We start from the raw sequence: 25,536 nt of genomic DNA on the forward strand, positions 1-25,536 counted from the left end.
CAGCTGAGGCTGTTCTGAGCACGTCCAGGAGCAGCCCGGCGGGGAAATGAGCGCTAATTTAGTCTGAATGGGAGAATGACTCGTCTGCAACGCGTGTTGCCGTTGACCCTGCGCTTCGGAAAGCAGCCGCTCGCCTTCGCCACGGCACAGCCGAGCTCCTCACCCGTGGAACCGAGTGCTGAGGCGGAGGGGCAGTGGAGAAAGGGGAACAGAGACCCTGGGTTGCGGCTGGAGAGGAGCCCCTGGCATGGGCAGGATGGAACCGCGGGCAGGACGGGGCTGTGGCCGGACAGGGGTGCGGGCAGGTCCCGCGGGGACTGCGCAGGTGCACCCAGAGCCCCCAGCCCCGTGCCCCCAGCCCCGTCGGCATCACGGAGGGGTTGTGAGCAGACGGGCTGATCCCTGCGAGACAACAGCAAAGGAGAAGCTCAGTACCCGTGAGGGAAGATGCTTTTCTGGAAATGAGGTTTTCTAACGCCCTGCTCAGCTTTCGGGGTCACCTCACTCGTCCAGGGCACCGAGCGTGCAGGAGGGGCGGGTGGATCTCCCTCCGCATCTGTCCAGATGTTGTCCCCAAAACACGGCTCTGCCACCCGCTGCGCATACAAATGAGCCAAATTTAGCACACAGGGACGAGATGTTCTTCATTACAGAGCTGTGCGAGTCTGGATGCTGGAATAAAGCCACAGGCCAGCAAGAAAAGTAAATGGGATTATATACAAAATCTTATCACTGCTCGGGGCAGCACTCAAGAGCCAACTGGTTACACATTTGCATATTGGTTACTTAATCCTTTTAGTGTATAATGAGCAACGTTCAGCTAAAGGACACTTGATCCACCAGTCTCGAGATGTGTTAAAGCAAGACTCGGCTAATTGTGCGGCTTCAGAATGTCACGGTATCACAGAATCACAGAATGACAGGGATTGGAAGGGACCTCGAAAGATCATCTAGTCCAAACCCCCAAAAAAAGCTGCAAGGTTGGTACTGTCTGCAGTTCGTGATCAGGTGTTTTGCAAGTCGCTCTGATCTTTGTTATGTGAGCAGACTGGCCTAAAACTGAAAGGATTTACATATCTTAGGGTAGCAACTGCAGACAGGATCCATTCTTGTGAGCAATAACTACAACACAGACCAGCTGTCCCGGCAGCCATGGGGCAGAGGACACAACCCTTGCCAGGACACCGGCTGTGGGAGCAGGGACACGGACACGTCTCACCTGTCCTGTGGCTCCGAGCCGCTGGACGCAGCACAGCTGGACGCAGCACAGCTGGACGCAGCTACTGCCACAGCCGGGCAGCTTGGGGACACCCCGGGCCAGCACAGGAGATGGGGCAGATCCTGTCACGGGTGGCACCGTGTCCGTGTCTGAGCAGCGTGTCCGTGTCTGAGCAGCGTGTCCGTGTCTGAGCACCATGTCCGTGTCTGAGCACCATCCCATGCAGCAGGGCGGCCGCCTGGTTTAAAGGTGACCAGAAGCTCTTCCTGGTCCTCAGGCACCACTGTGAACCCCTCCGGTGCTCCATGGGTGCACAGACGGCGTTTCAGTCCTGTCGATGAGGTGTCCAGCACCAGGTGAAGGTTCTGTGGCAGAGCTGGACGTGGGCTCTCGCGCCCCGCGCTGTGGGGCTCTCCAGGGCTGGACTCGCCTTCTCTCGTGATGTTGGCGCGTTGTCTCACAACAGGACGGAAACAGGAGCTGCAGGGAGAACTCGGCTGTCACCAGCACCACCTTTCCGAGGATGAGCAGCCCCAGGTAACTTAGAGCAGACAAGAGCGCTCTCTGAGCAAAGTACAACACGAGCTCTGCCGTTCCAGGACGTGTGTCCCGCTCTGCCGGGACGGGCGCTGGAGACACGGAGAGCTCAGGTTGTTTGCTCAGCACCGGCTGTGCCGGGCGGTGGTGCCGGAGAGCTCCGGTTGTGCTGGGCCGGGCGGTGGTGCCGGAGAGCTCAGGTTGTGCTGTGCCGGGCGGTGGTGCGGGAGAGCTCAGGTTGTGCTGTGCCGGGCGGTGGTGCGGGAGAGCTCAGGTTGTGCTGTGCCGGGCGGTGGTGCCGGAGAGCTCAGGTTGTGCTGTGCTGGGCGGTGGTGCAGGAGAGCTCAGGTTGTGCTGGGCGGTGGTGCCGGAGGGCTCAGGTTGTGCTGTGCCGGGCGGTGGTGCCTGAGGGCTCAGGTTGTGCTGTGCCGGGCGGTGGTGCAGGAGAGCTCAGGTCGTGCTGGGCCGGGCAGTGGTGCGGGAGAGCTCCGGTTGTGCTGTGCCGGGCGGTGGTGCGGGAGAGCTCAGGTTGTGCTGTGCCGGGCGGTGGTGCCGGAGAGCTCAGGTTGTGCTGTGCCGGGCGGTGGTGCCGGATTGCTCAGGTTGTGCTGTGCCGGGCGGTGGTGCCGGAGAGCTCAGGTTGTGCTGTGCCGGGCGGTGGTGCCGGATTGCTCAGGTTGTGCTGGGCCGGGCGGTGGTGCAGGAGAGCTCAGGTTGTGCTGTGCCGGGCGGTGGTGCAGGAGAGCTCAGGTTGTGCTGTGCCGGGCGATGGTGCGGGAGAGCTCAGGTTGTGCTGTGCCAGGCGGTGGTGCAGGAGAGCTCAGGTTGTGCTGTGCTGGGCGGTGGTGCGGGAGAGCTCAGGTTGTGCTGTGCTGGGCGGTGGTGCTGGAGAGCTCAGGTTGTGCTGTGCCGGGTGGTGGTGCCGGAGAGCTCAGGTTGTGCTGTGCTGGGCGGTGGTGCGGGAGAGCTCAGGTTGTGCTGTGCCGGGTGGTGGTGCGGGAGAGCTCAGGTTGTGCTGGGCGGTGGTGCGGGAGAGCTCAGGTTGTGCTGGGCGGTGGTGCAGGAGAGCTCAGGTTGTGCTGTGCCGGGCGGTGGTGCAGGAGAGCTCAGGTTGTGCTGTGCCGGGCGGTGGTGCCGGAGAGCTCAGGTTGTGCTGTGCCGGGCGGTGGTGCAGGAGAGCTCAGGTTGTGCTGGGCCGGGCGGTGGTGCAGGAGAGCTCAGGTCGTGCTGGGCCGGGCGGTGGTGCAGGAGAGCTCAGGTTGTGCTGTGCCGGGCGGTGGTGCTGGAGAGCTCAGGTTGTGCTGTGCCGGGCGGTGGTGCCGGAGAGCTCAGGTTGTGCTGTGCCGGGCGGTGGTGCCGGAGAGCTCAGGTTGTGCTGGGCCGGGCGGTGGTGCAGGAGAGCTCAGGTCGTGCTGGGCGGTGGTGCCGGAGAGCTCAGGTTGTGCTGGGCCGGGCAGTGGTGCGGGAGAGCTCAGGTTGTGCTGTGCCGGGCGGTGGTGCTGGAGAGCTCAGGTCGTGCTGGGCCGGGCGGTGGTGCAGGAGAGCTCAGGTTGTGCTGGGCGGTGGTGCAGGAGAGCTCAGGTTGTGCCGGGCGGTGGTGCAGGAGAGCTCAGGTTGTGCTGTGCCGGGCGGTGGTGCTGGAGAGCTCAGGTCGTGCTGGGCCGGGCGGTGGTGCCGGAGAGCTCAGGTTGTGCTGGGCGGTGGTGCGGGAGAGCTCAGGTTGTGCTGTGCCGGGCGGTGGTGCTGGAGAGCTCAGGTCGTGCTGGGCCGGGCGGTGGTGCAGGAGAGCTCAGGTTGTGCTGGGCGGTGGTGCAGGAGAGCTCAGGTTGTGCCGGGCGGTGGTGCAGGAGAGCTCAGGTTGTGCTGTGCCGGGCGGTGGTGCGGGAGAGCTCAGGTTGTGCTGGGCGGTGGTGCGGGAGATCTCAGGTCGTGCTGGGCCGGGCGGTGCAGAGAGCACAGAAGAGACACGGGCGCTGTGGTAAAGACGGAACTCTCAGCATTTTCTGTACGTGTGGATTTCCGGGTCTGGCTGGCGGGAACCAGACCCCTCTGGCAGCGTTTGGGCGCAGAGGTGCCCCCCGGCCCCAGGGCTCCGGGCTCGGCCACCACAGGGTGCCCCCCGGCCCCGGGGCTCCGGGCTCGGCCGCAGCGGGCGGCCCCGGCGGTACGGTCACAAATCCTGGTTCCGAGGGTCTCCGCATTGGCTTGGAGGTTCATACGAGTGCAGTGGCGGCCGCTGTGAACAGCCCGAGCGCCGCAGCTGTGCTGGTCGCGGTGCTTGCGTCCCTGCGGGCGTTTCCAGAGCCGCGCCGAGCGTCTCCAGGTGCTTCTGCAGGCACGTCCCCTCCTGCACAAACACCGCTGTTTGTGCTGCTGTTTGTGCTGCTGTTTGTGCTGCTGTTTGTGCTGCTGTTTGTCCTGGTGTTTGTGCTGGTGTTTTTCCTGGCATTTGTCCTGGTGTCTGTGCTGGTGTTTGTCTTGGCATTTGTGCTGGTGTTTGTGCTGGTGTTTGTGCTGGTGTTTGTGCTGGTGTTTGTCCTGGTGTCTGTCCTGGCGTTTGTGCTGGTGTTTGTGCTGGTGTTTGTCCTGGCGTTTGTGCTGGTGTTTGTGCTGGTGTCTGTGCTGGTGTTTGTGCTGGTGTTTGTCCTGGTGTCTGTCCTGGCGTTTGTGCTGGTGTTTTTCCTGGCATTTGTCCTGGTGTCTGTGCTGGTGTTTGTCCTGGCGTTTGTACTGGTGTCTGTCCTGATGTTTGTGCTGGTGTTTGTGCTGCTGTTTGTGCTGGTGTTTGTGCTGGTGTTTGTCCTGGCGTTTGTGCTGGTGTTTGTGCTGGTGTTTGTGCTGGTGTTTGTCCTGGCGTTTGTGCTGGTGTTTGTCCTGGCGTTTGTCCTGGCGTTTGTGCTGGTGTTTGTGCTGGTGTTTGTGCTGGTGTCTGTGCTGGTGTTTGTGCTGGTGTTTGTCCTGGTGTCTGTCCTGGCGTTTGTGCTGGTGTTTTTCCTGGCATTTGTCCTGGTGTCTGTGCTGGTGTTTGTCCTGGCGTTTGTACTGGTGTCTGTCCTGATATTTGTGCTGGTGTTTGTCCTGGTGTCTGTGCTGGTGTCTGTCCTGGCGTTTGTGCTGGTGTCTGTCCTGGCGTTTGTGCTGGTGTTTGTCCTGGCGTTTGTGCTGGTGTCTGTCCTGATGTTTGTGCTGGTGTTTGTCCTGGTGTCTGTGCTGGTGTTTGTCCTGGCATTTGTGCTGGTGTCTGTGCTGGTGTTTGTGCTGGTGTTTGTCCTGGTGTCTGTGCTGGTGTTTGTGCTGGTGTTTGTTTGTCCTGGTGCAGGTACCGCCCACTCCTGCTCTCCCCGAGGTCCCACACACCCCAAGGCTGTGGATACCTCAGAACATGGGGCAGGACGTTCTGCACCGATCCAGGACGATGCAGGATGGCAGTTCCCGCCCCGCAGCAGGAATTTGGGTCCTCACATCCTCCTTGCCCCACTGCTGCCACCCATGTCCCCCCATGTCCCCCCATGTCCCCCTGTGTCCCCCCGTGTCCCCCCGTGTCCCCCTGTGTCCCCCCGTGTCCCCCCGTTGCTCTCCTGCCCCTGACCAGGTGTATCCGGTATCCATACACATGGCGTGTCGGCGGCTCCCGCTGCGGCTCTGCCCCTGCTCCAGCACCGTCCACGAGCAAACTGACCCCTCCAGTCACCACCACTGGAAAAACCCATCGTGTCAGCAGTTACTGCCCCAAGGGTGTGGAAATCGGTGCACCAGCTTTGGGTCAGTCTGCTCTTTGAATGACAATAAGAGTGATTCCAAGAACTCCTTATTAAAGATCTTGTCCTTGCAGCTTAGACGTTCTGGAACCTGCACAGTTGTCTTGTTTTAACATATATATTGAGACTGTTGGATAAAGTGTCCTTTGGCTGAACATTGCTCATTATACGCTCACTACAGTATTACACTAAAAATCACACCTGCAGGAAAGACCCAGGCCCAGCTGGAGACCCGTCCTCGGGGAGCCGGCGCAGTGTGAAAGTGCTGGTGTTACCAGTGTGCAAATGTGTAACCAGTGTGCAAACGTGCATCCAAGTGGCTCTTTAGGGTGGCCCTGCGTAGGGATAAGGCCTTGTGTATAACGGCTGTTACTTTTCTTGCTGGCACGGTGTTTTATTCCAGCATCCAGGTTTGCACAACTGTAATTACCAGCGTCTCGGCTCTGTGGGATCAGCTGGTGGCACGCTGGGGAGGCAGCCTGGTTTGGGACGCCCCTGCTGCCAGCGCGCGGTGGGACTCGGCAAGATCTCCACCGCGGCGCTTCGCCTCTGCACCGCGGCAGCACCGCGGCACGGCCGGCCCGCAGCGCCGCAGCGGGTCCAGCGTCCGCTTCTCCGCACCAGCCCAGCCGCGACCCCGGGCCGGGATCTCCTCGTGCTGGGATCCCCTCGTGCTGGGATCCCCTCCTGCCGGGATCCCCTCATGCTGGGATCCTCTCGTGCCGAGATCCCCTCATGCTGGGATCCTCTCGTGCCGGGATCCCCTCGTGCTGGGATCCCCTCCTGCCGGGATCCCCTCATGCTGGGATCCTCTCGTGCCGAGATCCCCTCATGCTGGGATCCTCTCGTGCCGGGATCCCCTCGTGCCGGGATCCCCTCCTGCCGGGATCCCCTCGTGCCGGGATCCCCTCCTGCCGGGATCTCCCCGTGCTGGGATCCCCTCATGCCGGGGTTCTCGCCCCAGGAAGAGACAGAATAGCGGAATCACAGGATCATTTTGGTTGGAAAAGTGACTCAAGATCATGGAGTCCAACCATAACCCCCCATCCCTGCCCCATGTCCTGAGAACCTCCTGTCCGTCTGTCCACCCCTCCAGGGCTGGTGACTCCAGCACTGCCCTGGGCAGCCTGTTCAATGCCCCACAGCCCTTTGGGGAAGAAATTGTTCCCACATCCAACCTCACCCTCCCCTGGGCAACTTGAGGCCGTTTCCTCTGCTCCTGGCGCTTGTTCCTGGGGAGCAGAGCCCGACCCCCCTGGCTCCAAGCTCCTCTCAGGCAGTTCAGAGATCAGATCTCCCCTCAGCTCTGTTCTCCAGCCTTTCTGACTGGCAGCTTAAGCACAAACACCCACCCATGGTCAGGTCTTGGCCCATCATTTCTCCAGGGTCCTACTGGCCTGGTGGCAGCTGAGGAAGACCCTGGCAGACCCCGGTGCTGGGGGACCAGGACAGCACGCTGTTCCGCAGGCCGCCCCTTCTCCCGGCGCCGAGGAAGAGCCCTGCGCTCACCCCATTGTGGCTGGTGCTGTTCAGCTCCACCAGCGCCACGCGGATGGGTCGTGGGCAGCTGGTGCTCCTCACCCTCGGGGTCGCTCTCCCCGCCAGCGCCTTCTCTCTCCTCCTGGGAGCTCTCGCTGCCCCCGACCCGGGGGTAGTCGCCAGCACCATCCCTGAGCAGAACACGGCCACCCCATAGAGGCTGTTGTGGCTGATCTGGTTGTTGATGAGGTGTGGAGGGCTGGAGGACGTCATCCACACACCGCAGACCTGCTGCCTGCAGTGCCAGCAGAGCACGCCGACTCAGCAGTGCCTGGGGACACCAGCCCTGCTCCGACATGGCTGCCAGTGCCTCGTGGACACCCACCACAGCTCTGTCCTGGGAACCCACCACAGCTCATGTGTGGGAAACCCCCATAGCTCATGTGTGGGAAACCCCCACAGCTCATGTGTGGGAACCCCCCACAGCTCATGTGTGGGAACCCCCCACAGCTCATGTCTGGACACCCACCACAGCTCATGTCTGGGAACCCACCACAGCTCATGTCTGGGAACCCACCACAGCTCATGTCTGGGAACCCACCACAGCTCATGTGTGGGAACTCCCCACAGCTCATGTGTGGGAACCCCCCACGGCTCAGTCCTGGACACCCAGCACAGCTCATGTCTGGGAACCCCCCACAGCTCATGTGTGGGAACCCCCCACAGCTCAGTCCTGGACACCCAGCACAGCTCATGTGTGGGAACCCACCACAGCTCCATCCTGGACTCCCAGCACAGCTCCGTCCTGGACACCCCCCACAGCTCCATCCTGGGAACCCAGCACAGCTCAGTCCTGGACACCCAGCACAGCTCCGTCCTGGACACCCAGCACAGCTCCGTCCTGGACACCCAGCACAGCTCCAGTGCACACTGGAGGCAGAGTGCAACCCACCAAGCGTAAGAGGACAGGAGGATGGGTAAGATGGTGAGAATAGGTCCCCAACTGATCCTGCTTCCTTACCCTAGATGGCATTCCCTTCGATGAGGCCCTTCCCTCGCTCGCCCCCACCGCGCCGTCTGAGCAGCCGCAGCAGATGGGGTTGCTCCTGAGAACGGGGTTGCCCCACGGCGGGTGTCCACCCCACCCCGCTGGTTCTCACAGACGACGTTCCCCAGGGCCAGGCAGGGCGGACAAGGTGACCACACAGGGTCTCCTGCCCGCAGAAGAGGAAGGAGACCTGGCAAGCTGAGACCTGTCCCCACTGAGGAGCCCCCGCACCTGCCGCAGGGCCCAAGCCCAGGAGCTGCCCGTTCCCCAGCAATGCTGCCCTGCCAGGACACCGGCCATGAGCAGCTCCAGGAACCACCGCACCCCGTCCTCCGAGGTGTGCGCAGGGGGACACGCCACAGAGGACAGCGTCATCGACAGCTGCGGCCTGTGAACGGGTGGCACGGGAGGGGATGGTGCCGTCCGCACGGCAGGTGGCTCTGGAGCACAGCTCCACGTCCCCACGGGGACAGAGACGAAGGGCACGATAACCTGGAGGACGCACTGCAGACAGACATGGTCGCTCTGTCAAGGGCGTAAATACCGACTAGGAAAGGCAAACCAAACTGCTCCAAAAGTCACCCAAGAGCCATAACAAGGTAAATTTTGCAATCAAACAAATAGACAGAGCTTAAAGTGAGAGACAAACCAGGCACAACAACGCCATTGTCGTTCCCGTACCTGTGATGTGGCCTCTCCTGTTCTCGTTCACAGTATCATAGTATGTTTGGGATTGGAAGGGCCCTCAAAAGCCCATCCAGTGCAATCCCCCCATGGAGCAGGAACACCCAGATGAGGTTACACAGGAAGGTGTCCAGGCGGGTTGCAATGTCTGCACAGAAGGAGACTCCACAACCCCCTGGGCAGCCTGGGCCAGGCTCTGACACCCTCACCCCAACAAGTTGCTTCTCAAATTTAAGCGGAACCTCTTGTGTTCCAGCTTGATCCCATTACCCCTTGTCCTATCATTGGTTGTCACCGAGCAGAGCCTGGCTCCGTCCTCGTGGCACCCACCCTTTATATATTTATAAACATTAATAAGGTCACCCCTCAGTCTGCTCTTCTCCAAACTAAAGAGCCCCAGCTCCCTCAGCCTTTCCTCACACGGGAGATGCTCCACTCCCTTCAGCATCTTGGTGGCTGCGCTGGACTCTCTCCAGCAGTTCCCTGTCCTGCTGGAACTGAGGGGCCACAACTGGACACAAGATTCCAGGTGTGGTCTCCCCAGGGCAGAGCAGAGGGGCAGGAGAACCTCTCTGACCTACTGACCACCCCCTTCTAACTCACCCCAGGTCCCATTGGCTTCCTGGCCACAAGGGCCCAGTGCTGGCTCATGGTCACCCTGCTGTCCCCAGGACCCCCAGCTCCCTTTCCCCTACACTGCTCTCTAATATGTAATTTCCCAACCTATACTGGAACCTGGGGCTGTTCCTGCCCAGATGCAGGACTCTACACTTGCCCTTGTTAAATTTCATCAGGTTATTCCCCGCCCAGCTCTCCATCCTGTCCAGGTCTCTGATGGCAGCACAGCTCCCAGTGTCACCACTGCTCCAGCTTGGGGTCACCAGCAAACTTGCTGACAGTCACTCTATTCCTTCATCCAAATCGTTAATGAACATATTGAATAACACTGGCCCCAGCACTGCCCCCTGAGGCACTGCACTGGATACCGGCCTCAACTGGACTCCGCACCATTGACCACCACTGCTATTCCAGCCAGTCCCTGGAAAATATGGTTCCCGCTGCGGTGGGGAAGGAAAGCGAGTTACCAGCAGCAGCGCTGCCTGCTCGCGGTGTGCAGCGAGGGCAGCGCGGGTCCCTGCGCCGGCACCGGTGCCCCAGCTGTGTCACCGCCTGTCACCGGCCCCGGCAGCCGAGCCGCGCACAGGGCAGCGCAGCAACGGCAGCGACGGGGACGTGCGTTGGGGCGGCGCGTGCAGAGCAGAGCGCAGCTGCGCGCAGCCCAGCGGCGGCCGAGGAGGGGAAAGCACAGGGGCAGCAGAAGGACGTCGCGGTAGCAGTGGTGAGCAGCAGAGCGCTCGGGCAGCGAGAGGAGCTTGTGCACATCCCGGCGGCCACCACGGCAGCGCGGCCGTCTGTCCGCAGGTCCCGTCGTCAGGAGCTGCCAGACACCGCTGCAGGGAACCTGCGTGTTGTCACTGCCGCTCACAAGAACGAGTCCTGCCAGCAGCTGCTGACTTAAAGGTATGTTCGTCCTGCCAGATGTAGGTCAGTCTGCTCCTCTAACAAAGATATGAGGGATCTGGAGAAAACACCTTACCAGAAACTGCAAAGATGCCTGTCCTTGCAGTGTAGACATGCTGGAGCCTGCACAACTAAATGAGTCTTGTTTTAACACATATCCCAAGACTGTTGGATAAAGTGTCCTTTAGCTGAACTTTGCTCATTATAATACTAATAATCACACCCCAGGAGGAAAGACCCAGGCCCAGCTGAGGCCCGTCCCCAGGGAGCCTGTCTAGTGGTAAAGTGGCTGTGTCACCAACGTGCAGCTGTGCAAGCAGTATGCCAGTGCGTAACCACGCGGCTCCTTAGGGCTGCCCACGGGTGATAAGATATTGTCTGTAATGGCTGTTACTTTTCTTGCTGTTGTGCTGGCTCCATTCCAGCATCCAGACTTGCACAGCTCTGTAATAAACAACACCTCGTCTCTGTGTGTAGAATCTGGTTCAATTGCATGTACATTGGGTGAAGAACCCTGCTTTTGGGACAACACGTGGTCAGGGAGAACCAAGTGCTGCCCGCCTCGCCAGCTGCCCGTGCACCACGGACCCATCCGAGCGTCACCTCCCCTGTCCTCAGGCCTGAGCGCGCTCCGCCGCATGGAGCGGGGGCTCCAGGCTGCACACCCTGTGTTCGGAAGGAAAAGCGCAGGGGATGCACCACGTCAAGGCTGGAGCCCACCTAGGTGGGCACCACAGAGGGGTCTGTGAGGGCTTCGTCCTGTCTCCCATCCGCCCCACCCCGGGGAGGAGGCGAGAGGCTGTAACGGCCGCGGGACTGCTGCTGTTCGAGGAGCCCGATGGCAGAGCCGGCAATGGGGGCTGACGGTGGGAACACCGAACAGGGTGCAGGAGCAGGGGCAGGGATGTGCTGGGAACGGTGCCCTGGAGAGCACACACGGGCCTCGCAGCGCCCGCTGTCCCCGGGGCTCCCGCCAGTGCCTGTCAGCAGCAACAGGAGCCCCGAGCCCAGCACCAGCTCCACGTGGGCTCCAATCTTTGCCTTGCTGCTGAGGTCCAGAGCAGGAGAGCACTCAGGTTGACCACGACGGAAACCCACCAAGCAAGCACAGCGCCCAACACGGACCCTGTCCCAGCACCCACCCAGGAGCACACGCCAGGGACGGCTCCGCTTCCCGGGGCTGCGCACGTACCAGAGGAGCTTCCACAGCAGCAAGCCAGGGCGGGAACGCTGCGCACGGCACACCATCGCTCACAACAGCCCTCACAGCACACCATCGCTCACAACAGCCCTCACAACACACCATCGCTCACAACAGCCATCACTCACAACACACCATCGCTCACAACAGCCCTCACAGCACACCATCGCTCACAACAGCCCTCACAGCACACCATCGCTCACAACAGCCCTCACTCACAACACACCATCGCTCACAACAGCCCTCACAACACACCATCGCTCACAACAGCCCTCACTCACAACACACCATCGCTCGCAACAGCCATCACTCACAACACATCATCGCTCACAACAGCCCTCACTCACAACACACCATCGCTCACAACAGCCCTCACAGCACACCATCGCTCACAACAGCCCTCACAACACACCATCGCTCACAACAGCCCTCACTCACAACACACCATCGCTCACAACAGCCCTCACAACACACCATCGCTCACAACAGCCCTCACTCACAACACACCATCGCTCGCAACAGCCATCACTCACAACACATCATCGCTCACAACAGCCCTCACAACACACCATCGCTCACAACAGCCCTCACTCACAACACACCATCGCTCACAACAGCCCTCACAGCACACCATCGCTCACAACAGCCCTCACAGCACACCATCGCTCACAACAGCCCTCACAACACACCATCGCTCACAACAGCCATCACTCACAACACACCATCGCTCACAACAGCCCTCACAGCACACCATCGCTCACAACAGCCCTCACAGCACACCATCGCTCACAACAGCCCTCACAGCACACCATCGCTCACAACAGCCCTCACAACACACCATCGCTCACAACAGCCCTTACAGCACACCATCGCTCACCACAGCCCTCACAGCACACCATCGCTCACAACAGCCCTCACTCACAACACATCATCGCTCACAACAGCCCTTACAGCACACCATCGCTCACAACAGCCCTCACTCACAACACACCATCGCTCACAACAGCCATCACTCACAACACATCATCGCTCACAACAGCCCTCACAACACACCATCGCTCACAACAGCCATCACAACACATCATCGCTCACAACAGCCCTCACAACACACCATCGCTCACAACAGCCCTCATTCACAACACACCATCACTCACAACAGCCCTCACAGCACACCATCGCTCACAACAGCCCTCACAACACACCATCGCTCACAACAGCCATCACTCACAACACATCGTCGCTCACAACAGCCATCACTCACAACACACCATCGCTAACAACAGCCATCACAACACATCATCGCTTACAACAGCCCTCACAACACACCATCGCTCACAACAGCCCTCACTCACAACACACCATCGCTCACAACAGCCCTCACAACACACCATCGCTCACCACAGCCCTCACTCACAACACACCATCGCTCACAACAGCCAACACTCACAACACATCATCGCTCACAACAGCCAACACTCACAACACACCATCGCTCACAACAGCCCTCACTTCACGACATGCCATCGCTCACAACAGCCATCACTCACAACACATCATCGCTCACAACAGCCATCACTCACAACACACCATCACCCACAACAGCCCTCACTCACAACACACCATCGCTCACAACAGCCATCACTCACAACACACCATCGCCCACAACAGCCCTCACTCACAGCACATCATCGCTCACAACAGCCATCACTCACAACACAACACATCATCGCTCACAACAGCTATCACTCACAACACAACACATCATCGCTCACAACAGCCATCACTCACAACACACCATTGCTCACAACAGCCAACACTCACAACACATCATCGCTCACAACAGCCATCACTCACAACACACCATCGCTCACAACAGCCCTCACTTCACGACGCCATCACTCACGACACGGGACCACCTGCGACATGCAGTCACCTATGACACGCCATCACCAGCACCAGCTGGGTGGAGGTGGGGGGCAAAGTGCTCCAAGGGACAAGTGCAGGCAGAGCAGGGGCCACCCGCCTGGCTGGGCAGCCAGCACCTCAGCTGTCCTCGGCTGTCCTCGGCTGTCCTCAGCTGTCCTCAGCTGTCCTCGGCTGTCCTCGGCTGTCCTCAGCTGTCCTCGGCTGCCCTGTCACGGCTGCCCTGTCACGGCTGCCCTGTCACGGCTGCCCTGTCACGGCTGCCCTGTCACGGCTGCTCTGGCACGGCTGCCCTGGCACGGCTGCCCTGGCACAGTGGTCCTGGCACAGCTGCCCATGAGTCCCGGCCGCCTGCCCGGCCGGTGCCGCTGGTCCGGCAGCCGCCCGCGGTGCGCAGAGGACAAGGCTGCTCGAGGGCTGCAGGACCCAGTGCACACACACTCCTGCCTCCAGGAAGACGCACCAGCCGAGAGCAGCGCACGAGGCGCCTGCGCTTGGAATCCCGGCTGGCGGCAGCAGCTGCCGGGGGAGGAGGAGGAGGAGAAGCCGTGAAACTGTCCCAGAGCAACGTCCAGGAGCACGGGGCATGGCTGACAGCTGCACGAGTCCCAGCGCCGCAGGGCCGTGTGCCCCAGCCACCCCAGCGTCGCTGCCACAGGGCCATGTCCCCCAGACACCCCAGTCCCACCGCCACCCTCACCAGCTCCATGAGCAGGCACTGGTCCTGTGCCGCTGGGCACCACCGCACCTGCAAGTCCCAGCCTTGGCACAGCGGGGACGCAGTCTTACCCAGACAGAGGTACCTCTTACTGCAAGGTGTACATGCCCAAGGGTTGTATCATGCTTACAAATGGTGCTGGGCACCCAGGCTGCTGTCACACGTCTCAGACACACCCCTGCTTTCTGCATGGAGACCTTCGCGACACCCCCTGGACCTGCCCGCAGCCAGGCAGTGACTGTGGCGTGGGCTTGCAGCTCTTGAGAATGGGCAAAACACACTCCTGCTTCCAGCTGTGGAAAAGGTGCCCAGCAAAGGACGTTATTCCTGCCATGAACGCCCCTACCCTGCCAGCCCTGCCTGCCCGTGGCTGCACCCGCTGTCCCATCAGCGAGACACGGCCACGCTGACAGCACCGCGAGACCCAGCCACGCTGACAGCACCGCAAGACCCGGCCACGCTGACAGCACTGCAGCCCCTGCCCAGCACGGCTGCCCATCGCACCGCGGGGATGGTGCCCGTGGCACTGTCAGGATGGTGCTGGTACCCGTGGCACCGCGGGGATGGTGCCGGTGCACTGCCAGGATGGTGCTGGTACCCGTGGCACCACCAGGACGGTGCTGGTACCCGTGGCACCACAGGGATGGTGCCGGTACACTGCCAGGATGGTGCTGGTACCCGTGGCACCGCGGGGATGGTGCCCGTGGCACTGCCAGGATGGTGCTGGTACCCGTGGCACCGCGAGGATGGTGCCCGTGGCACTGCCAGGATGGTGCTGGTACCCGTGGCACCGCGGGGATGGTGCCCGTGGCACTGCCAGGATGGTGCTGGTACCCGTGGCACTGCGGGGATGGTGCTGGTGCACTGCCAGGACGGTGCTGGTACCCGCGGCACCGCGGGGATGGTGCCGGTGCACTGCCAGGACGGTGCTGGTACCCGTGGCACCGCGGGGATGGTGCCGGTGCACTGCCAGGATGGTGCTGGTGCCCACAGCACCGCGGGGATGGTGCCGGTGCACTGCCAGGACGGTGCTGGTACCCGCGGCACCGTGGGGATGGTGCCGGTGCACTGCCAGGATGGTGCTGGTACCCGTGGCACCGCGGGGATGGTGCCGGTGCACTGCCAGGACGGTGCTGGTACCCGTGGCACTGCGGGGATGGTGCTGGTGCACTGCCAGGACGGTGCTGGTACCCGTGGCACCGCGGGGATGGTGCCGGTGCACTGCCAGGATGGTGCTGGTACCCGTGGCACCGCGGGGATGGTGCTGGTGCACTGCCAGGACGGTGCTGGTACCCGCGGCACCGTGGGGATGGTGCCGGTGTACTGCCAGGACGGTGCTGGTACCCGTGGCACCGCAGGGATGGTGCCGGTGCACTGCCAGGACGGTGCTGGTACCCGTGGCACTGCGGGGATGGTGCTGGTGCACTGCCAGGACGGTGCTGGTACCCGTGGCACCGCAGTGATGGTGCTGGTGCACTGCCAGGACGGTGCTGGTACCCGTGGCACCGCGGGGATGGTGCCGGTGCACTGCCAGGACGGTGCTGGTACCCGTGGCACCGCGGGGATGGTGCCGGTGCACTGCCAGGACGGTGCTGGTACCCGTGGCACCGCGGGGATGGTGCCGGTGCACTGCCAGGACGGTGCTGGTACCCGCGGCACCGCGGGGATGGTGCCGGTGCACTGCCAGGACGGTGCCGGTGCCGCGCCTGCCTCAAGCCAGCACAGGGAATCACCGGTGAGCAGGGCAGGGAGGCTCCTCCAAGGCAGGAGAAAACAGGTGTCCTCCCCCCAGCCTCGCTGCTCCCCCATCGCCCCGCGCCCCGTCGGTCACACGCCGCTCAGAGGCACAAGCTGGGGCTGCAGGTGACGGTGGCAGAAAGTGCCACGGGAAGGACGCCCAGTGAATCCTCCATCCCTCAGCACGTGTCGGCTGCGCCGCCGGACCCGCCACCACCTCTCGGCTTTTCCCAGAAACCAGCGCGTCCCGCTCACGGTCCCCGTCGGAAAGCCTGGCCCTGAGCCCGTGTTGTCAGCGCTGGCTCGCCTGGTGCAGGCCCTGCCCGGTCCCAGCGCGGACCCGGCGCCGCGGTGCGCTGCTGTGCCGTGTCCGTACGCGCAGTCTGTCCAAGCCTCGGCGGCTCCGCGCACAGGCCGTGAACCTGCAAGAAGCCGCCCGCATTAGGACTGCGGGGCTCCAGGCTGGGGGTCTGTCCGTTACCAGCACCGCCAGTGTGAGTGCTCCGCACAACCGCTTCATTGTCTCTGCGCGGGCAGCACCGCGCTGAGCTGCCACACACCTGCTCCCCATCACCCACAGGCACGCAGGGCGGCACGACACGTGAGACGTCCTCACATCTGCAACCGAGACCATGCTCCAGCTGCCACTGCACTTCTGAGATCATTGCTGCCAGTTATGTCACCACGTACAGTGAAAATCCGGACGAAAGCCGGCCAGACGCCACGACGGACGCCGAAACCGAACTGTATGAACACACACAAGTCAGTAGCTCCAGGAATTTAAAGCAGAAAGGTGAGCTGGAGCAACAGCAAACGGAGCACTGAGCTCCGCTCCCCCCTGCCCCTCAAAAAGCAGCACGGTATGTGCGCTGTTGGTCCTGAACACGGCCTGCGATCCCAGGGAAATCCCAGGACCGGCGCTTGGCAAAGGGCTGGGCACAGCAAGCAGACAGAACGGAGCCACAGAAAGGCACTAGTGCACCATAGTCCCACTTCTGCTCCATGGCAGGGACAGGAGAAAACAGAAGTGTGCACAGTGGGAGAAATAATTCTCAACAGACGAAGGAGGAGAGAGAGAGGTCAGTGCTATCTAACATACCTCACAGCAGCGCTTCCGTTATACAGAATATAAATGCCAGCTTCTTTATTCCCATAGATCTGATTGCTAGGGATGATGCCTTTTCCGTTGCCAACGATGACAATGCCTGAGCAAAGGCCACTGTGTATCTTATGGCACTACAGTTTTATTTTTGCACATGTAGAGAGAATAAAAGCAAAAGGAAGGAAGGTCACTCGTAAAAGTGAGCGAGAGGAGACAGCAACCACGGAGAAAAGCAACAGCTCCCACCCCTGCTGGGAAAAGGGCAGAAAGGTAATTAATCCAGCTGCCAATAAATCACTCTCAAACGGTCAAGGTAGATTTAACTTTTATGCTTCTCAGGGGTTCTTGTACATAATGTCAAATTTCCCTTCCCATCACATCGCAGCCTCTTCTTCCTCAGCAGCTCCTGCTGCAAGGGCTGCCCGGGGCCGGGGGTGCTCTGGTCCCGCAGGACACGGGGCCGGGGGTGCTCTGGTCCTGCAGGACACAGCGCCAGGCTGGGGGTGCTCTGGTCCCGCAGGACACGGGGCCGGGGGTGCTCTGGTCCCGCAGGACACAGCGCTGGGCTGGGGGTGCTCTGGTCCCGCAGGACACGGGGCCGGGCTGGGGGTGCTCTGGTCCCGCAGGACACAGCACCGGGCTGGGGGCTGCAAGCCCAGCGCCTCCCAGGGCCACTCAGAGGAACGGAGCCCGGTGACAGCCCGCCGGGCCGGGGCCGGGGTCCGAGCAGGGAGGTGGCGTCACAGCGCCGTATCTCCAGCTGCTTTGCACAGCTGGACGGGCTGTCAGCAGCCACGCAGCTGCTCCTCTGCAGGACAGGGCCAGCGTCTCCCGCCCGGTGCGGGGGAGCTGGGACCCTGAGCAGGACAGTGGTCCCATCCTGGGATCCCTGAGCAGGACAGTGGTCCCATCCCGGGACCTGGCGGAGGGGCAGGGTAGGAATCGCCAAACCAGGCAAAGCAACCAACAGCAGCTCAAAGCCGCAACCGCGGCTCCGTGGAAGAGCTGCCTCATCCTTCTCCTCCTCTTCCTCCACAGGGCCACAGCTCTGCCTGCCCATCCCTGTGCAGAGCTCACAGGAGAGCTCAGTACAGCCCCAGGGTCGCTCGCAAGGAGGTTTGCATCCACCTCCGCCTCCCCTGCGTGGTGAAGCCCCTCGGGATGACCACGGGCACAGCGCTGACCGCGCAGGGACGAGGACACAGCTGCTCAGCCGCAGGCACCACCGACCCGCAGGAAACCCCACAGTGCTGGGAGCAGGCTGCTGCTCCCGCCCGGCCGGGCAGAGCCGAGACCCCGCGCCAGCCCCAGGACAGAAACGCGACTCCCTGTGCGGGACAAATCACTCGCAGCACACTCCTGATTCACTGCCTTGCTTGCACAAGTTCACTCATTGCACAGGGGTGTTTACTCGGCAGGGAAACATCCCCTGCCCTCCCCTCTATACACAGTAATTTTAAGACACATACCATAAAATAAGAGATGTTTCAAAAAGATGGACACGCCACCTCAACGCTGGGTGGATCATACGGGACCACAAGACTTGGCGTTACACTCCTGGCCCACAAGCTCCTCCCCAGACGTTACATACTGCGACCTTTTCTTGTGGCCAAAGACCATTTGTAAATTTTTGTGTAATTGTAACATGATGCCATCATGACATATACCGCTTTGAAACTGGGTCCATCTTTTCGAAACACGCTGCAGAGCAGGAGACAGTGCATGTACCGTCAAGCAGCACAGCGCGATGCCCAACCCTTGGGGTTAGCTGTAGTCATTCACCAGCAAAAAACAAAGACACAGGCTGAGGTGCAAAGCTGACAGCAAGGTCAGTGTTTCCTGGTGAATCCCTGCTGCCCCAGGCAGAGCAGCAGCAGGCGCAGGGAGAGCGCGCCGCCCGCCACCGCGGCGCGGGGCACCAGAACAAGGGGTGGGCTCCCTTACGACGTCCACGCCGGCCGCGCCGCTCGAGTGGATGTTGTTGTCTGCGATCAGGCCTCCTGCTGACAGACGCAGCAATGTCCCCGAGGCTTTGCAGCGGTGGACGGCATTCCTCAGCACCATAACCTGCGGGAAGAGGGGACGCACCTGTAGCTGTAGTTGGAAGGATGAGGAAGAGGAGATAACCAAGGGTAGAGCTCTCCCTTCTGCAGCCTCTGTGCATCAGAACCCTCAGGCACGGACCTGCTGGAGAAGGGCCAGAGCAGCCCCAGGAATGACCCGAGGCTGGAACAGCTCTGCTGGGGACAGGTGACAGAGCTGGGCTGTTCAGCTGGAGAACAGAAGCTCCGGGACACCTTGGTGCACCTTTCAGTGCTTAAAAGGGGCCCATGAGAAAGATGGGACAGACTTTGAGCAGGGCCTGTTGTGACAGGACAAGGGGTGATGGTTTAAACTAAAGGAGGGAGATTCAGGCCGGACATGAGGAAGGAATTGTTGTCCTGAGGGTGGTGAGAGCCTGTGCCAGGTACCCAGAGAGGTGGTGGATGAACCATCCCTGAGACACCCCAGGCCAGGCTGGACGGGCTCTGAGCACCCTGAGCTGGTGCAGATGTCATAGAATCATTTCAGTTTGAAAAGACTTTCAGGATCACTGAGTCCAACCATAACCTAGCCTAACTCCAGGACTAACCCATGTCCCTAAAAACCTCGCCTAAACGCCTTTTAAAGCCCTCCAGGGCTGGTGACTCCAGCACTGCTGCGGGCAGCCCGTTCAATGCCCCACAGCCCTTTCCGTGAAGATTTTTTTCCTAATATCCAATCTAAACCTCCCCTGGCACAACGTGAGGTCATTTCCTCTCGTCCTATCACTTACTACGTGAGAAGGGACCAACACGCTCCATGCCCCAACCTCCTTTCAGTCCCTGCTCACGGGTTGGACTGGATGGGCTGTGACGGTCGCTGCCAAGCCCAACCGTTCTGTGACCCTGCCCAAGCACGAGCTCTCTGCGTGTCCCACAGCAGGAGTGCCAGGCACGCTGGCCAGGGAAAGGAAGATCGTGCGTGGTGAAGCCTGTTGGCATCACCCACTGGCACGGTCCTGCGTGGGACCAGCGCCTGCCGTGCCTGGTGCTGCACAGCCAGAGCAAAGACATGGCCCAACACATCCCTCTGCTTGACAAAGCCCGTGTTCAGGTGTGCCTGTGGGCTTCACCCACCACAGTGCACACGGTCAGCATCGCCATCCCACCTCCACACGGCTGTGGTACCACAGACCTGCCCCGTCCCCGCGTGGGCAGACCCGCGGCACCAGCATCCCCGCCATACACCGCCCAAACCAGGCTGCCGCGGACCCTGCTGCACAGAGCTGCTCCGAGGGGACACGGCAAAGGCCACGGAGCCTCCTGAGTCTACCATGGAGCTGACGGGGCCAGCACACTATGGCACACACACTCGGCACATGATCCATCCATGGCCTTGCGCCTTCGGGGCGAAGATCGTGCCATTTGGGGGCAGAAACGACCCAGCCGCCAAACCGAAGTCACTGCCACCACTCGTAACAACCTAGTTTCCTCTAAGGAAAGAAGCAGTTAAATATTTACACAGCAGCAACCTTTAACATTTTCCAGCCAAACAAACTCATGTCTTAAATCCATGTTTTATGAGTGCTAAGAAATAATCTACAAGTTGTCGTTGCACATCCCACTTCAATGAGCAACGCAGGTGAGAAGGTAATTAAATTATACTGCCCTTTATTCGCTCATTCCAGAAAGATGCTTCGTTCAGTCTCTTGGCCAAACGTGGAGCTCCGCGGGTCCGGCAGCCGCCGGTCCCACCGGTCACACGCAGCTGCCGGGGAAGGGGCGCCAGGAGGGAGGGACGCAGGGACCACACACCAGACCTTGCTCCAGGACCCCCAGCACTTGGCAGGTCCCCTGTGTCCCCATGTCACGCTGCACCCTGTCCCCCCCTTGCAGCCAAGCACCTCACTGTCTCCTGTTCTCCGGTGCTCTGACACCCGCCTCCTGGCAAGAGCCTCCGCGCTAATCTGTGCCTGAGCAGATCCTCACTGGGCTGGGCTGAGCTGGGCTCAGCCAGTTAAACCCAGGCTGCTGGGTGCGCTGGAAGCAAACCATGGGGAACAGAAACAGAGCGTGGTCCACAGTGTGGGACCCGCACTTGTTGCTAGCCTGACTCCCACCAAAACAGCTCCCCAGAAGCTCGGAGGGGCTGAGCAGCACGAGGAGCTCCCTCTGCCCACCACCCTGCACAGCGCCCAGCATCGGGAGGGCACCCCGCGCCGGGTACCCCTGGGAAGAAAGGAGCCGCCCTGCCGCTGAGCGTGTCTGCAGGGCACAGGCACCGCGGCCCTTCCCGCCACAGAACAGCCTCTGCCCAGAAAACATCGCCTTCCCGCCCCTGCACAAAATTTGCTTTCAGTCTTTTAAAGGGATTGGACTAAAGGACGGGCCCAAATCCAGGGCTGCCCGACCAAGCAGAGCGGTGGCGCAGAGCAGCCTCCCGAGCTCCCGGCACCGCCAGCTCGGGGTCTCGCAGTGCGATGCTGCGCGCCCTCAGCACCCCTCCTGCCTGGGGAGGACACGGCACAGAGGCAGAGCCCCGGCCCGCAGCTCAGGATGCTGCGCTGAGGGAAAGCCTCCGTTCAGCCTCCAGCACAGGCTCCATCCAGCATCCCTCCTCACAGCCCACCTGTGCCCATGGCAGGGACCCCTCGTGCCCGCGGCAGCTGGACTGGCACCACAGTCCCCAACCCCTGCATTTCTGGTGTTGTTGTCATCACCTACAAGAATGAATCCTGCCTGCAACTGCTAACCTGAAGATTTGTAAATCCTTTCAGTTTTAGGCCAGTCTGCTCATATCACAAAGATCAGAGTGACTTGCAAAACACCTGATCACAAACTACAGACAGCACTGACCTTGCAGCTCTAGACATTTTGAAGCTGCACAATCCAGTCTTGCTTTAACATGTATCTCGAGACTGTTGGATCACGTGTCCTCTAGCCGAACGTTGCTCATTATACACTAAAAGGATTATGTAAGGTAATATGCAAATGTGTAACCAAGTGGCTCTCCAGGGTGTGAATGCAGGGATAACATTTTGTACATGTTGCCTTTTACTCTTCTTGCTGTTGTGCCGCCTTTATTCCAGCACCCAGACTTGTGCAACTCTGTAATAAACAACATCTCGTCTCTATGTGCTAAATTAGGTTCATTTGTATGCACACTGGGTAAAGAACCCTGTTTTGGGACAACAGTATGGGCTGTGCTGGCAGCAGCAAAGGTGATTATAACCAGCAGCACTTTTACAGGATGAGAGTTTAATTTGCAGGTAGAGTGGCCTGACTACACAACCCCAAAGTGCCAAGATTTAGCACCTTTGATCGCAGTGACAACATTACGCGTGCAGAAAGAAGGCAGCTGCAGGTGTTCAGGAGGGGAGCTGGTGGAGCAGACGGGAGAGGGAAGAGGGCGCGCAGCAAGCTCCACAGCACCTTACTGTTCTGTATGCAGCGCACGGCGTAGGTCAGATCCCTGAAGACGCTCCCTTCCAGTTTCACTTGCCCTTGTGAATAAATGAATAGTCCTCCCTTCCCGTCCTTGGAAAGGCACTGCTGGATGATGCAGCCTTGCAGGGAGCTGGCCAAGGGCCGGGCCTCCTTGTCGTGCTGCAGCTCGTGCTGCAGAGGCTGGCGCTGAAGGTCCCTCTGGAAGGTGCGCAGCCGCCGCTGCGGAGCCTCCTGTGCGTGACGTGGGCTGGGCAGGGCAGCCTGTGCGCAGCCTGGGCGTCCTCCTCATCGTTGCACAGCAAGTCACTGTCACTGGAGCCTGAGCCGAGGGCCGGGTACCCCTGCTGCTCCGCTGCCCGCAGGTGCTCTCCAAATTCACCGTCCTTCTGGGCCGGAGCGCCCACAGCGGGGAGGAAGCTGCTCTGTTCCTCCCCACGACAGCTCGCGCGCTCTCCCGGCCCCAGCAGCGACTCCCCCACTGTCCCGCCCGGCTGGGCCGGGCTCCCGCCAGGACGCCGCGCAGGACGTGGCCAGGACGCCGCGCAGGACGTGGCCAGCACGGCCAGGTGCTTGCGGGCCCGGCTGCAGCCGGAGCTGCGCAGCCCTCCACGGCCACAGAGGCGCTCTCGCTGCCCACGACTCGCAGCTCTCCGGGACGCAAAGGGCCACGCTGGGCAGGTGGACGCTGGACCGGCCGAAGGTGCAGACTCCACTTGGCACGTCCCTGGCGCGGGGAGCGGCGCTGCCCGCCTCCGGAGCGGCAGCTGCTGAACTGGACGCAGCCTGAGGTTGTCTGGAGAGTAAGCACAAGGTGAGATCATCACACAGAGCAAGAAGAAGCAGTTGTGGACATACCATGAGGTCCTTCCAGAGCAAACGAGCTCACGGTCACAAATACAACACACGTTCAGGCGCCACAGACACAACAAGCTCACACAGGCACAGACGCAGGGCTGTGAGCAGAGTTCGCAAGTACTGAGCAACAATTGGCACCTACGAACTTTCTGGCAACATTTACTTAGCTTCGCCGCCGAGCTCTGCAGCCTCGGCAAAGCCCAGCAGTCACCGACAGAGTCCTTGTCTAACACACCCACAAAATACCTGGGAAGAACAGGGACAGGCGATTAGCAAGAAGCAGTCCAGCAACAGCGATGCTTTAAAATACACGGTGCAGAGCCATGTGTACTCCCCATCCCCCGCCACTTCGTCTGCCTTGCAAATACAAGTTTTCCAAGCATATGTGGGATGGCAAAATAAAACAAGTTACCTCCAAAGGCACACACATATATTTGTATATGTGTTTATACATAAAGACTTGTTGCTCTAAGTAAATATATACGTCTGAAGACAACCGAATTAACTCCAAAATGCACAAAGTCCAGATGACAGAGCGCTACCTGCAATGCTTTTGTCTTTTTTGATGTGTCCGGATCTTCTCGGTGCTTCTATGCACCTTCCTGTGTTTTTAACACCTTGGTTCCCTGTGGCCAGTTCTCTGCTTAGTACAAGTCACTTTAAGCCCTCAGAGCTTCTCAGAAATGTGACTCCATTGTCTCTAAAATAGGATAATTACTCTAGGGTAAATTCCTTTCAATCCCACATTGCAGCGGGGAAGCCCAAATGGTTTGTGCTGCTCCTCACCGTGTCTGCTGACCCCTCGCCTGCGGCTGATCAGCCAGCAACTGCACCAGCTTCTGTCCGCCAGAAGAGTTCACTCCTTGCCATCCCTCCCGACTGGTGCCTGAGCTTGCTCTGTCCATGAGGTATGATCCTAAAACTCAGGGCACACTTTCTGAAGACAAAACCCACTTGCACAACAGACTGACCCTGCAGCAGGACGGACACTCACTATTCAGCTGTTCTCAGAGGAGCTGCCTGAGCACAGTGAGAATCACAGAATCATTTGGGCTGGGAGAGCCCCTCAAGATCATCGAGTCCAACTGTTCCCCCACCCCTGTCCCTGCCCCATGTCCTGAGAACCTCATGTCCGTCTGTCCAGCCCTCCAGGGCTGGTGACTCCAGCACTGCCCTGGGCAGCCTGTTCAATGCCCCACAGCCCTTTGGGGAAGAAATTGTTCCCACATCCAACCTCAACCTCCCCTGGGCAACTTGAGGCCGTTTCCTCTGCTCCTGGCGCTTGTTCCTGGGGAGCAGAGCCCGACCCCCCTGGCTCCAAGCTCCTTTCAGGCAGGTCAGAGATCAGAAGGTCTCCCCTCAGCTCCTGTTCTCCAGCTGAACCCCCAGGTCCCTCAGCCGCTCCATCACACTTGTGCTCCAGCCCCTTCCCCCCTTTAACGCTTTAAATCTTGCATTTAACCTAAAATTATAGTCCAGGAGGCTTTATCATGAAAGCAGGAGCTAACACGTATCAGGATATTAACGAGGGGAATCTTTATTGGCTAACTCATTTGTTTAGGCAGCAAAACAGATAATAGTTGTAAATCCGATGGGACCTTTTTGGCACAAGCGCTACAGTTTAAACATGTCCCTCCAGAGGGACGGCAAGATGGTTCCTACAGAACGTGGATACAGGAGGGGGCGGCTGGCAAGCTGGCTCCAAACAGCTGGTGGACGAACCGGGCGGCATTGCTGCCGTGTGCAGGAGCCGAACCGCGACTGGCGTCCCGGCGGAAGGGGCCGGGGGCGGCACGACCCGGGCGGGGCGGGCAGCCGGGCAGCCCCGGAGGGGAGCTCTGCCGGGACAGCCGCTCCCGCCGCACCGCAGTCCCCGCCCGGGCGGCCGCGGCGGCGCGGGCAGCAGCGCGGAGGGAGCTCGGACGCCGCGCTGCAGGTGCTCCCGGCGCGGGCGGCGAGGCAGCGGCAGCGCGGGGAGGGCGCGCCGCTCGGGCCCCGGCAGCGCCCGCAGCGCCGAGCGCGACCCGCCCGACCCGCCGGAACTGCCGGACCCGCCCGACCCGCCGGACCCGCCGGAACTGCCGGACCCACCCGACCCGCCGGACCCGCCGGACCCAGCGGAACTGCCGGACCCGCCCGACCCGCCGGAACTGCCCGACCCGCCGGACCCGCCGGACCCACCGGACTCGCGCCAGCGCCAGCGCCGCACGCCGGGGGGCGGAGCTCGGGGCGGGGCTCTGGGAGGGGTGGGATCACAGACCGCCGTCTGATTGGCTGAGACGGGGA

At 60.8% G+C, this 25,536-nt stretch overlaps 1 protein-coding gene across 1 annotated transcript; it reads right to left on the reverse strand.

The window, feature by feature from the left end:
• Positions 1–6,903: 6,903 nt before the first annotated feature.
• Positions 6,904–24,155, reverse strand: FBXO10 (F-box protein 10; the record flags this gene model as incomplete). Its single annotated transcript, XM_080362174.1, is given in 18 exon segments — positions 6,904–7,084; positions 7,086–7,188; positions 7,191–7,288; positions 7,379–7,385; position 8,015; positions 8,019–8,059; positions 8,062–8,118; positions 8,121–8,207; positions 8,257–8,545; positions 9,741–9,783; positions 16,925–17,061; positions 18,847–18,868; positions 18,870–18,994; positions 22,381–22,642; positions 22,775–23,102; positions 23,105–23,188; positions 23,414–23,496; positions 24,037–24,155. Coding segments are annotated over 18 exon segments (2,067 nt in total).
• Positions 24,156–25,536: the final 1,381 nt, after the last annotated feature.

Source organism: Nesoenas mayeri, assembly GCF_963082525.1.
Source record: "Nesoenas mayeri genome assembly, chromosome: Z".
In the NCBI taxonomy this organism is placed as follows: Eukaryota; Metazoa; Chordata; class Aves; order Columbiformes; family Columbidae; genus Nesoenas; species Nesoenas mayeri.